This window comes from Sinocyclocheilus anshuiensis, unplaced genomic scaffold (assembly GCF_001515605.1).
Source record: "Sinocyclocheilus anshuiensis isolate Anshui unplaced genomic scaffold, SAMN03320099.WGS_v1.1 scaffold1184, whole genome shotgun sequence".
In the NCBI taxonomy this organism is placed as follows: domain Eukaryota; kingdom Metazoa; phylum Chordata; class Actinopteri; order Cypriniformes; family Cyprinidae; genus Sinocyclocheilus; species Sinocyclocheilus anshuiensis.
Genome location: NW_015547647.1, coordinates 835,044 through 846,763, shown reverse-complemented (window position 1 = coordinate 846,763; position 11,720 = coordinate 835,044). Strand labels below are relative to the sequence as shown.

Here is an 11,720-nt window from a genome sequence, read left to right as displayed (position 1 = left end):
TAGGTAGGCGTGGTTGACTCTTAACTTTTATAAAGAATATCTCTTTGGATTTGAGACTTTAGTCTTTGCAACTTTACAGATCTTCTTTATGCACCAAGAGCTTGTAACACTCCAAAGAGAAAGGACAAATTTAAATCGCATCATATGACCCCTTTAATTAAGTTGTAGTTCTTTTACATCAAGTTTAACTAAATGAAAAAAGAGAAATGTTTATAAAAATAAAATATTTTAATTTAACATTTATTTCTTTAAATTAAGTTTTTTAATATTTTATTTCAATTAATGTGTTTAGTTTTAGTTAACTATAATAACCCTGGCAGGTAGTATTGATGGGAGGGACCTTCTGATTTTAGAGAGTATTACATTGGACAAACATTTCCATACTCCCCTGGAAACAAGAGTCTTTTACTTTTAGTCCATTTTCTGGTTGATATGTCTGTTAAAGGGTTAATTTTGTAAATTCTCGTTTTATCACTACACTACCATATAAAACCAACACACAGACTAAAAGCTGGTTTTAAAGTTTTTATTTTACACATTGTAATTCATCTTCATTCTTCTTCCTCTGTTAATAGGTCAATAACACAGATGTGTCTGGCATGAATCACACCGAGGTGGTCAACCTGGTGCGTGCCGCCCCCAAAGTCGTGGACATCGTGGTCGGCCGCATTCTAGAACCTCCCAAACCCCCAATAGAGGCCCACCTCCTTCCTGACATCATATTTCAGTGCCACGACGAGTCCTTAGGTAATGGAAACATCAACGTATATGGTAACCGATCCTCTTTACCACTCAGTAAAGTTCTCAGAAATACCCAGTATGCTGCTGGATAAGTGTATTCTGCTGCATTCGACCAATTTGTGTGGCGCTTTAGTGTTATCTGACCGTCAAGAGGTCAACGGGGCTTTACTGGGTCACACAAAAACACAGATATCCATCAGAATAAACAAAGCCCACCTGCGTTTCACTGGAAAAATGAGCTCATGGGGATAGACAACAAGCCAGATAAGGGTGTCAGGTTTCAGCTTGCTGACAAAAAAGCAAAAGAAAGAAAAAAAGAAGGTGGTGTTAGGGTTAGCGCAGCTAAGTTTGTTTTCTGGGCGTCTCTTGCAGGTCTTGTTCTCGATGGAGGAAGTGACAGTGGGTTGGGCGTGCTGTACATAAAGGACATCATCCCAGGATCCGTAGCCTCTGCAGAAGGCAGTTTGAGGCACTTGGATATCATACATTATATCAATGGCGCTCCGACGCAGGATCTGACCTTGAGCGAGAGCCGCAGACTACTGCAGCTGTCACTGAGGAATCTGAGTCTCAAAGCCACCAGGTGAGTTACTCGCATGATATGACTCGCTTCAAGTTCATCCAAATTACTTTCAGGTGTTGGAAAGATACTTTTGATGGACCTTTGTTGTCAGTTGTTGTGTGAAATGTGTAATACTTCTGGACAGATGCCATTACCTATCTATATTTCCGTAGGGATGGGAAGCCTGTTTTTCCGGGTGAAGAGCAGATTTCATTACTAAACAATAACATCAGTCCTAAAGTCTCGCAGAGTATGAACGGTAAGTGTAATGGGAATAAACTTGCAGTAACTGCACACTTTTGTCAGAATTTAATCACTGTTTTATAGTTTGGGGTCAGTATGATTTTTTTTGTCTTTTTTTAGTCTTTATGCTCACCAAGGCTGCATTTATTTGATTAAAATACAGTAAAACAAGTCATATTGTCAAACTGTGTTCTATTTGAACATATTTGAAAATGTAATTAATTCTTGTCATGCAAAACTGGATTTACTCCATTTATCCAGTCTTCAGTATTGGATCATTTTCACATGATCCAGTCTTCAGACACGTGCTGATTTGAGAAATTCTTTAGAAACATTTTTATTATTATTATCAATGTTGAAAACAGTTGTGCTGCTTAATATTTTTATGAAAACTCTGAAATTGTTTGTTTTTTTTTGAGTAGAAAAGAACAGCATTTATTTAACAGAAAGTGAGGACAGCGGTGTGAAGACAAAAATCCAGACGCCATCAGAGCAAAGCAAGACCAACAACCCACCTCCCCTCCCTCCGACAGGTACAGAAAAGATCACATGATCAGTCTGATTTTAGTGGCATTGAGATGCTACTATAGATTTTATTCAAATGTTTAATTAGTTTAGTTCAATTTTATTAAACATTAATCATTTTATTATAACATTTAATTGTAATATTTTATGATGTATTACTTTTTAATATAATACATTTATTAAATATTAATAACATTATCAAAGCAATAAAATAAAATATATATATAAATATATAAAATTGTATGTATATATTTTCAATTTTAGTATTTAGTTTTAGCAATTTTGTTTTCATTTTTATTATTTTATGTAATATTTCTATATTTTTATTAAGTTAATTAAATATTTTTAAATTTAATGCATCCTTGCTAAATAAAAGTATTAATTTCTTTAAAAAAACAAAAAAAAGAAATTATAAATGTAAAGTTTGTAAAGTTCCCATTGACTTACACTTATGTAATGCTGGTATAATGTAACCGTCAGTGAAGATGTCATCATAATATTTCCATACTGAATTCCAATTTACCTCCTTTCTTGCATGTATTACTTATTTGTATACTGAATTCTCATTGGTCATTTACACAGAAACAAGCAGAAGCAAAAACCTAAAACTATAAACCTTCAGGAAATGCTAACCTAGTTATATTCTAAAATGTTTGTCTCTTATATGACTTTAAGCTAACATCACCTCTTAACTATGGTAAAATCACTGTAACACATGATCCAGTGTGGCTTATAGCTTTACTTTTCTTGTGATTTGATGGCATTCTGATGCTTGAGTTAGTAGTGCTGTAACTCTTCTGCTTGTAAGCTGAGTAATATACACAGTGGCCTCATTTCTCGCTTTGTATCATAGGTTATCTCCATAGCAACGATCGTAACGAATTCGAGGCCCTATCCGGTATCTGTCCCGCTGAGGTAAGGATCTGTAGAACTTCTGGTAAACTATTAACTAATATTGATTGGTGCTGCTCTGGCTAAATGTTTTATCACTAAAATACACCGACTTCAGAAACAGAAACTATTGCTATTATAGTATGGGTGCTGCTATTTTGTGGCGTGTGAGACGGGACACAAACGGCCTGAAATTGAAACTGAGGCAGGTCACACAGACAGGTCAGATTTCTGCAGTCTGTGAGCTACAAGAGGAACTGGTGAGAGGAATTTGAGTCGATTTTTAGGAAACACCGCAGCGAACGGCAAACATTGAGGCTTCTTCCGTCTTTGAATTCATTGGAATTGTTAATGTGATTTCATTGTCAACTTATCACCAATTTTTTCCTCATCTCATTAATTTTGAATTCTTTATTTAACCCTTTTCTGGTCTAATGTGTTTACAGGAGCAGATTGTGAAGCTGCAGTTGGAGAAGCCGCCCGCAGGAGGCCTGGGCTTTTCTGTGATTGGTGGAGAGAGGGGTATTTTCGTGAAATCCATCACCCCTGGAGGCACTGCAGACACTGCGGGCACATTGCAAGTTGGCGATCATTTACTGAAGGTACGGAACCAACGTTTTTGATAAAATGCAATATATTGTTTTTAAGTTCTGAAAGCTAATTCTGTGGTTGTGTTTATGTACAGGTCAATGAGGATCTGATGATCGGCGTGTCTCACTCTAAAGCCGTCACCACCATCCGTAAAGCTAAAGGCTTGGTGCACCTCATCGTCTCCCGTCCAGCTGACCAAATGCCCAACACGTACCTGGGCTTTCTGCCTCTCAAATCCAGCGGTGTAAATGGCAACAAAGGTACGGCCTGCAAGTCAACAATCTCGAGTATAAAAATAAAAATAATAAAAAGAAATAAAATTGTAATATAATATTAAAAAAAATATTTGTGTATATATCTACTAAATATATGTATCTTTAAAATAAATATTTAAGAAAAAAAATTCTTTAATTTATACATGTATTAAAAATGTTAACTTTTTTATTTTTATTGCATGAAAAAGAGCAGTGATTTAGTCTTACAAAAATCTGTTTCAGATGTGAGTGAGGACAGCGGTGTGAAGACAAAAATCCAGACGCCATCAGAGCAAAGCAAGACCAACAACCCACCTCCCCTCCCTCCGACAGGTACAGAAAAGATCACATGATCAGTCTGATTTTAGTGGCATTGAGATGCTACTATAGATTTTATTCAAATGTTTAATTAGTTTAGTTCAATTTTATTAAACATTAATCATTTTATTATAACATTTAATTGTAATATTTTATGATGTATTACTTTTTAATATAATACATTTATTAAATATTAATAACATTATCAAAGCAATAAAATAAAATATATATATAAATATATAAAATTGTATGTATATATTTTCAATTTTAGTATTTAGTTTTAGCAATTTTGTTTTCATTTTTATTATTTTATGTAATATTTCTATATTTTTATTAAGTTAATTAAATATTTTTAATATTTGTTTTATCAAGCATATTTTAGTAATTTCACTTAATGTTTATTTTATTTCAAGCAAAGTTCAAGTTTTTTATAAAATAAAATATTAAATTATATGTATATATTTTCAATTTTAATTTTAGTAATTAGTTTTAGCAATTTTGTTCATTTTTATAATTTTTTTGTAATATTTCTATATTTTTATTAAGTTAATTAAATATTTTCAGTATTTGTTTTATCAAGCATATTTTAGTAATTTCACTTAATGTTTATTTTATTTCAAGAAAAGTTCGAGTTATTTCATGAAAATGTTTTTTTTTTTTATCTTATGGTTTAGTTAGCTCTAATAACCCCACATGACATTCTGGCAGATGGGTCATCTGAAAGTCACCTGCAGATGTGAGAGTGGGGTATTTACATGATCAGGATTGTGTGTGTGTGTGTTCTAGACTATGACACAGGCTCTCTAGAGAAAGGGAAGAGAACAGAAGGAAGTGGTGACCTATCAGAAGACACAGACTGTGACGGCTCATCTCTGCCGGAAGACTCCCCAGAGGTACAGCCATCTGTAATCAAACTTTGAAAATCTGCAGTTTTACAGCAGTCAAACTGCGTTCATAAGACCTGATCTAATAACAATGGACTTTGAGGTGATATTATTGACTTAAAACAATGCATCTGTTTATCTGAACTACATGCTATGTTCTTCTGTCTTCAGACGTCTCGGAAGGCTGAGTGGAAGGAAGAAAATGTTGATGACCCACTCAACGACAGGTGAGGAAAACAATTCTACTTTCATATGACTCTTCGAATAATTTTACATCAGCAGCGTGTATGTTTTTGTTCAGCTTAAACTCAGAAAATATAGTCAAAGTTCAGTGCATTTTACTATTAATCAATATGATTTTCTGAAACACTTTTTGTTCAGTAAACATGACTGAATCCAGGCTTTTTGTAGTTAAGCACTTTATACAGTATAGCGTAGATTAAATATTGTTTGGATGTACACTACTGTTGAAAGGTTCTCTGTAAATCAGTATGAAAGCGCAATGAAAGTCTGCTGTTGTAGTTACGCTTGCATGTTGTTTTATTCGTTCATGCTGTACTGTTTGATCTACAAGAATGACTGAACCTGACAGATATGTCCTCAAGCAGGATTTAGTCTTGCAGGTTTGTTCTGAGCAAATCTCCCTCTCTTCTTAGTGCACTGCAGTCATCGTCGGGTCAGCTGGATGAGGACGAGATCACATGGGGGAGTGACGAGCTGCCGATGGAGAACATCAACTCTAAATTTACTGAGGGTCAGTCAGCTGTTGAAACCACCACTCTGTTTCTCGTAGAGAAATGGACCATTTTCTTATTGTACTTCAATACAAATGGGTTGTAAAGCGCAGATTTTACTCATTGAATTGGGTTGTCTCGTTGTTAATGCTACACTTGTTCTTTTCACTCTCTCTTTCTCAGATGGACCCATTGTCACTGAGGAAGAGTTGACGTCTCTGCCTCTGGTGAAAGTGGTTCCTGACGGTCATTACACATCCGCTAACCTCAACACTATAGTCCGCATGATGAGAGGCCTGCTGGAACAGAAAGTTCCTCTGCAAGAGTTTGAGGTACAGAAAATGTTTCATTGTACTATATACGTATAGATACAGTCTGTATTTTTTATATTAGAACATTTTCTTCGGTTACAAGAAATTATAAACCGGCCTTAAATTATTTCATGCATATTTGAACTTTTTATGTGCAGAAGTTTAACACCACTATTTGTTTTGTTTTTTTGAAAGAAATTAATACTTTTTGCAACAAAGATGCATTATATTGATCAGAAGTGACAATAAAGACATTTATAATGTTTCAAAAATGTCAAACGCTGTTCTTTTGAACTTTCTATTCATAAAAGAATCCTGGAAAAAAAGTATTTCCATAAAATTATTAGGCAGCACTGTTTTCAACATTGATAATAATAAGAAATGTTTCTTGAGCAGAATATTAGAATGATTTCTGATTAATCATGTGACATTGAAGACTGGAGTAATGATGCTGAAAATTCAGCTTTGTATCACAAGAATAAATGACATTTTTAATAAATATTAAAATGGAAAATTGCTATTTTAAATTATTATAATATTTCACAATATTATTTTTTTTAACTGTATTTTTGATCAAATAAATGCATGCAGCCTTGATAAGCATGAGAGACCTCTTTCAAAAACATTTATTGCTGATCCCGACATTTTGAAGTTTGCCAGTATTTATTTATTTATTGGCATGAATGTAGCCTTTGATGCCAATATGGATATACAAAATACATTTTAATGTGCATATTGTTTTCTTTCAAAGAACCTGCAGAATTTGCGCCCCTTGGATGATTGTCTGATTGGTCAGACTAAAGAGAACAAGAAGAAAAACCGATACAAGAACATCGTTCCATGTGAGTTAGGAAAAACACTGACGTATAAACAATGCATGTTTCTCTGACCTTTTTTGTATATTAATTTCCGTAATTGATTTCCACTCTTTTCCTATTTATCTCTGTGAAGCTGCTTTGACACAATCTGTATTATATAAAGCACTGTAGAAATGAAGGTAACTTGATTTGACTTAAATCTCTCTTCTTCATGATTCAGTCGACACAACCAGGGTCATGCTGGGGAAGGATGGCGGCTACATCAATGCCAACTTCATCAAGATGCCTGTGAAAGACGAGAACTTCCTGTACATCGCATGCCAGGGGCCGCTGCCCACCACGCTGGGGGACTTCTGGCAAATGGTTTGGGAGCAGAAGTCCAACGTGATCGCCATGATGACGCAGGAAGTAGAGGGGGGGAAGGTGAAATGTCAGAGGTACTGGCCCGACACGCCCCGCTCGCCCGAGATGGTGGATGACCGGCTGCAGATCACACTGGTCAAAGATCAGCACCTGGACAACTTTGTCATCCGGCTCATAGAAGTCAAAGACATCCAGGTGAGAGGCAGTTATATATATCCCTTCTTTATTCTTCATAACCTGAGATTGCGGCGACACATACCTGGGGTTACGCCGCCTAAATGGTGCAGTGAAGTATAGTTTAAAAGGCTGTGCGTTCGGCTGTACGTATACGCTGAGCCGCTTCAGACAGCGCACCAGTAGCGCTTCAACGCACGAAAACACACAATTATGTCAAAATGCGCGGTTTTGGCGAGCTACCTTGTAAACGGAGTCTTAAATGAGTTATAAATGACCTTAAAGAGTTGGGAGAAATATGTGTAATATAATCGGATATGTGTCAGATCCGCGTCATATGCATCAGGTTTTAAAGAGACAGCGCTTTAAAAACATTGTAAATATGTTTAGTTATTGTAGTAGTAATAACTGCCTGTTTTTGCAAAAAGAGTTTCCTGGCCGGTAAAAAATATTTTTTGGCAGGTAAATTTTATCATGTCACCGGCCATTGGCAGGTGTGGCAAAAAGTTAGTTTTAGGCCCTGTATATCTTTATAAATACACCTATACACACAGATGTTTGCAAAAATCTGCATGTGTATTTTTCTCTTGCAGACTAATGAAATCCAGAGAGTCACTCATCTGAACTACACAGGCTGGCCTGACCACGGAACCCCGACTCAACCAGAACAGCTCCTGACATTCATTTCCTACATGAGACACTATATAAATAAAATATCTAAATAAGTTAAATGACAAGTTGACAAGAAATATAAATTTTTTGTTTATTTATATATTTGTATTTTTGGAAACGCTTTAAAATAACTTAAATGATATAATAAGCTGAATAAATAATAATTCAAGTTAAATAGCAGAAGTTTTTTTAAGAATCACTTTTATCTGGCTGAAGTATACAATTAATGAATGAATGTTTGTTTGTATGTTTCTAGTAAAACTTAAGTACTAAATAAATTGCACAAATTATTGAAGTTAAATGGCGAAAGTTCATTATTTTTCAATAATCACAATTTTATATGGCTAAAGTATACTATTTTTATTTTTTATGTTTGTTTATGGCAACACTTTATTATAAATAAATAGATGATATCATAAATTGTATAAATAATAACTGAAGTTAAATGGCAAAAATAAAATGATGATTGAAGTTATATGTAATAATCATATGTTCTGGACATTTTCTCTCATTAGTTTGACATATCAGATGTGGTCCGTACCATGAGACTGCAGAGGCAGGGCATGGTGCAGACAGAGGTAACAGCTTTATAATGATCTACGCATTTAAATCAAGGTTACTTCTGCTGTCTTTGTGCGTGTAACATTTGCTGTTTTTCCTCTCCAGGAACAATACATTTTCTGCTACCAGGTCATCTTGTATGTGCTCAGATGTCTGCAGGCAGAAGAGAAACTCTCAGGATAAAGCGAGGACCCACTGCCTTCCTGCTCTTCTGACAGTCTCGAGAGATCAGCTGAAGATACCAGCGGCTTCAGTCATCACAATGTCTTTATCATTACACTTACACGTATATGCATAGATGTTTAAATCTGCATGTACATCTTTCTCTTGCAGACTAATGAGATCCAGAGGGTCACTCATCTGAACTACACAGGCTGGCCTGATCATGGAACCCCAACTCAACCAGAACAGCTCCTGACATTCATTTCCTACATGAGACACATCCACCAATCAGGGCCCATCATCACCCACTGCAGTGCAGGGATTGGCCGATCAGGAACGCTCATCTGCATAGACGTGGTTCTTGGCCTCATCAGCAAAGATGCAGATGTAAGTGTCATATATACATTTATTCTTTGAACAATTGACTTGAATTTTATATTTGTAAGGTTTTGTACATTACAAATGTATGATTATTAAAAAAAAATTTTAGTAAATTGTATAAATAATAACTGAAGTTAAATGGCAAAAATAAAATGATGATTGAAGTTATATGTAATAATCATATGTTCTGGACATTTTCTCTCATTAGTTTGACATATCAGATGTGGTCCGTACCATGAGACTGCAGAGGCAGGGCATGGTGCAGACAGAGGTAACAGCTTTATAATGATCTACGCATTTAAATCAAGGTTACTTCTGCTGTCTTTGTGCGTGTAACATTTGCTGTTTTTCCTCTCCAGGAACAATACATTTTCTGCTACCAGGTCATCTTGTATGTGCTCAGATGTCTGCAGGCAGAAGAGAAACTCTCAGGATAAAGCGAGGACCCACTGCCTTCCTGCTCTTCTGACAGTCTCGAGAGATCAGCTGAAGATACCAGCGGCTTCAGTCATCACAATGTCTGGAAGCAGTTTCTTCGTTTTCCTATCAGGGGCTTTGACCTCGCCAGAACAAATTTGTCTTATGATGTTTTGGACGTCAGTGACGTGTACAATTCTTGCAGAATTTTGTGTATTCTTATCGCTTACATTCTTGACCATTGGCTGCTATTTCCTTAAAACCATTTATTTTATAATTTATCTTTTTTTCTTTGGTACAAAAAACTGTTTTTATAGATTCCTTAAAGATTTTGGATCAAATAAAAAAGAAATGAATTCATATTTTTTTGTGGTACAAAATTATTCTTGTGTATCTTAAATGAAATGATGCTGGAAATGACAGAATACAGACAGTATTTGCTTTGTAAATCTTTTAGAAATCACTGAGTGCCAGTGGTAATCGAAGACATTTTAAAGTGTTATATTTAGTGTGATATTTATCTTATGAAATCTGTTGATATGTTTTAAAGCTGTTACATACTGGACAATTTGCAATTTGTAAATAAAAGAATATCATGCCTTTATGGTTTTCTCTAATCGTTGTATTTTTGCCATTTCTGCTTCATTTCTGTTTCTTTCATGTTATTTTGATGCATTCAGGATTTACTAGGTTTGACATAAACATTGTCTATAAAGTTTATATTTATTAGTGCTCCCAATTGCAAAAAAAATATTTTGTATATATTAGACTATTAAGCATATAGTTGTATCAATTAAAGTGACTCAGGTAGAATTGATTGTATTTTTTCCCTTTCCATCAATGTTGTCCTCAGAAACAAATTAAATACTAATATTCTAATTCAGAGGCTGCAGAAACTCGTAACTCAACCAACCAGCAGTAAAACAACAGAAAATATAGCTTTTTCAGTTGGACTAATATAGTTGAACAAACAATTATTAAACTCACCGGAAAAATATGGGTCTACTGCAGTACCTCCCATGTCCACCGGGGGCCGCTGAAAACCGCTGATCTAAACTGGAGAATCAAACCCTTTCGAATCTTTGAATCAAATGATTCACCAAATGATTCACTCCGAAGTGCTCGAAATACCACACGCTGATGACGCCTGCTGGCCAAAACTCTGTAAATTCACTGGTTCGAAACAAATGATTCGCAACAACTGATCTATATAATGAATGACTATAATAATATAATATAATATATAACTATATAATTCTCTATTATAGATCAGTTTTCGCAACGGGTTCGAAGCTTGACGAAACATCACCAGTAGTGACGCGTTTGAAAACCAGAATGTCCTTTCAGGCTTTCCGTAGTTTGCAGGCAACATGGAGACCTCCTCATGAGCCACGCTGGTGCTGGAATAATCAAATCACTAAAAACAAACGTTATTTTTTTGACTCTTAGTATTCGAAAGTAATCAAAAATGTCGGGTCGTCACAATAACAAATTACCGACGAACCTCCCACAGTTGCAAAATTTGATCAAGAGGGATCCGAAGTCCTACACAGAGGAGGTAAATAAATTGCTACTGGATTTGTCAACTAGCCTGATCGCTAGTAAACCAAAGAATTTCATGACATTACGCTACGTCAAGCTGTTCATTAAATTAATTAATGTTCATTTATTAAACTTACCCTAACGTTACTAGAAGTCTTTTTTTTTTTCAGTAAGTAATCCAATAGTGATGTATCCTTTTTAATGTCGCTAGTGTTTATTCATTAGACTAATCAAATAGTGACACCAAGTAACTATTCAATTATTACAGGTAATACACAGTGATGGGGGTCTATAGTTCATATAGTCAGCGATTGATTTCCGACTAGTATTACTAGCAGTGTTGGGGGTAATATATTACAAGTAACGCAAGTTACGTAATCAGATTACTTTTTTTCAAGTAACTAGTAAAGTAACGCATTTTTAATTTACAAGAGAATATCTGAGTTACCTTTTCAGATAAGTAACGCAAGTTACTTTTTTTTTCCAATTTATTGATTGTCAGCTCTCCTGTCCCCATGTTGAGAGAAATCAGAAGATGTTACTGTAGTTCAAAATAAATATGAATATGCATTAATT

At 35.0% G+C, this 11,720-nt stretch overlaps 2 protein-coding genes across 2 annotated transcripts in view; both read left to right on the top strand.

Annotated features, from left to right (window-relative positions):
- Positions 1 to 10,205, top strand: part of LOC107701923 (tyrosine-protein phosphatase non-receptor type 13-like) — an 84,115-nt gene extending 73,910 nt beyond the window's left edge. Inside the window, exons 33-48 of the mRNA XM_016504077.1 lie at positions 576 to 747; positions 1,114 to 1,324; positions 1,477 to 1,562; positions 2,925 to 2,986; positions 3,409 to 3,564; positions 3,648 to 3,813; positions 4,051 to 4,140; positions 4,912 to 5,018; positions 5,181 to 5,236; positions 5,666 to 5,763; positions 5,927 to 6,075; positions 6,806 to 6,896; positions 7,093 to 7,430; positions 8,976 to 9,191; positions 9,394 to 9,456; positions 9,545 to 10,205. Of these exons, the coding sequence (XP_016359563.1) occupies positions 576 to 747; positions 1,114 to 1,324; positions 1,477 to 1,562; positions 2,925 to 2,986; positions 3,409 to 3,564; positions 3,648 to 3,813; positions 4,051 to 4,140; positions 4,912 to 5,018; positions 5,181 to 5,236; positions 5,666 to 5,763; positions 5,927 to 6,075; positions 6,806 to 6,896; positions 7,093 to 7,430; positions 8,976 to 9,191; positions 9,394 to 9,456; positions 9,545 to 9,622 (2,139 nt within the window). The 3' untranslated portion in view covers positions 9,623 to 10,205. The remainder of the gene's footprint in view (positions 1 to 575; positions 748 to 1,113; positions 1,325 to 1,476; positions 1,563 to 2,924; positions 2,987 to 3,408; positions 3,565 to 3,647; positions 3,814 to 4,050; positions 4,141 to 4,911; positions 5,019 to 5,180; positions 5,237 to 5,665; positions 5,764 to 5,926; positions 6,076 to 6,805; positions 6,897 to 7,092; positions 7,431 to 8,975; positions 9,192 to 9,393; positions 9,457 to 9,544) is intronic.
- Positions 10,206 to 10,929: 724 nt separating this feature from the next.
- LOC107701952 (protein SDA1 homolog) overlaps positions 10,930 to 11,720 on the top strand; it is an 8,990-nt gene continuing 8,199 nt past the window's right edge. The window contains exon 1 of the mRNA XM_016504117.1: positions 10,930 to 11,160. Coding sequence (XP_016359603.1) covers positions 11,071 to 11,160 — 90 coding nt within the window. The 5' untranslated portion in view covers positions 10,930 to 11,070. The remainder of the gene's footprint in view (positions 11,161 to 11,720) is intronic.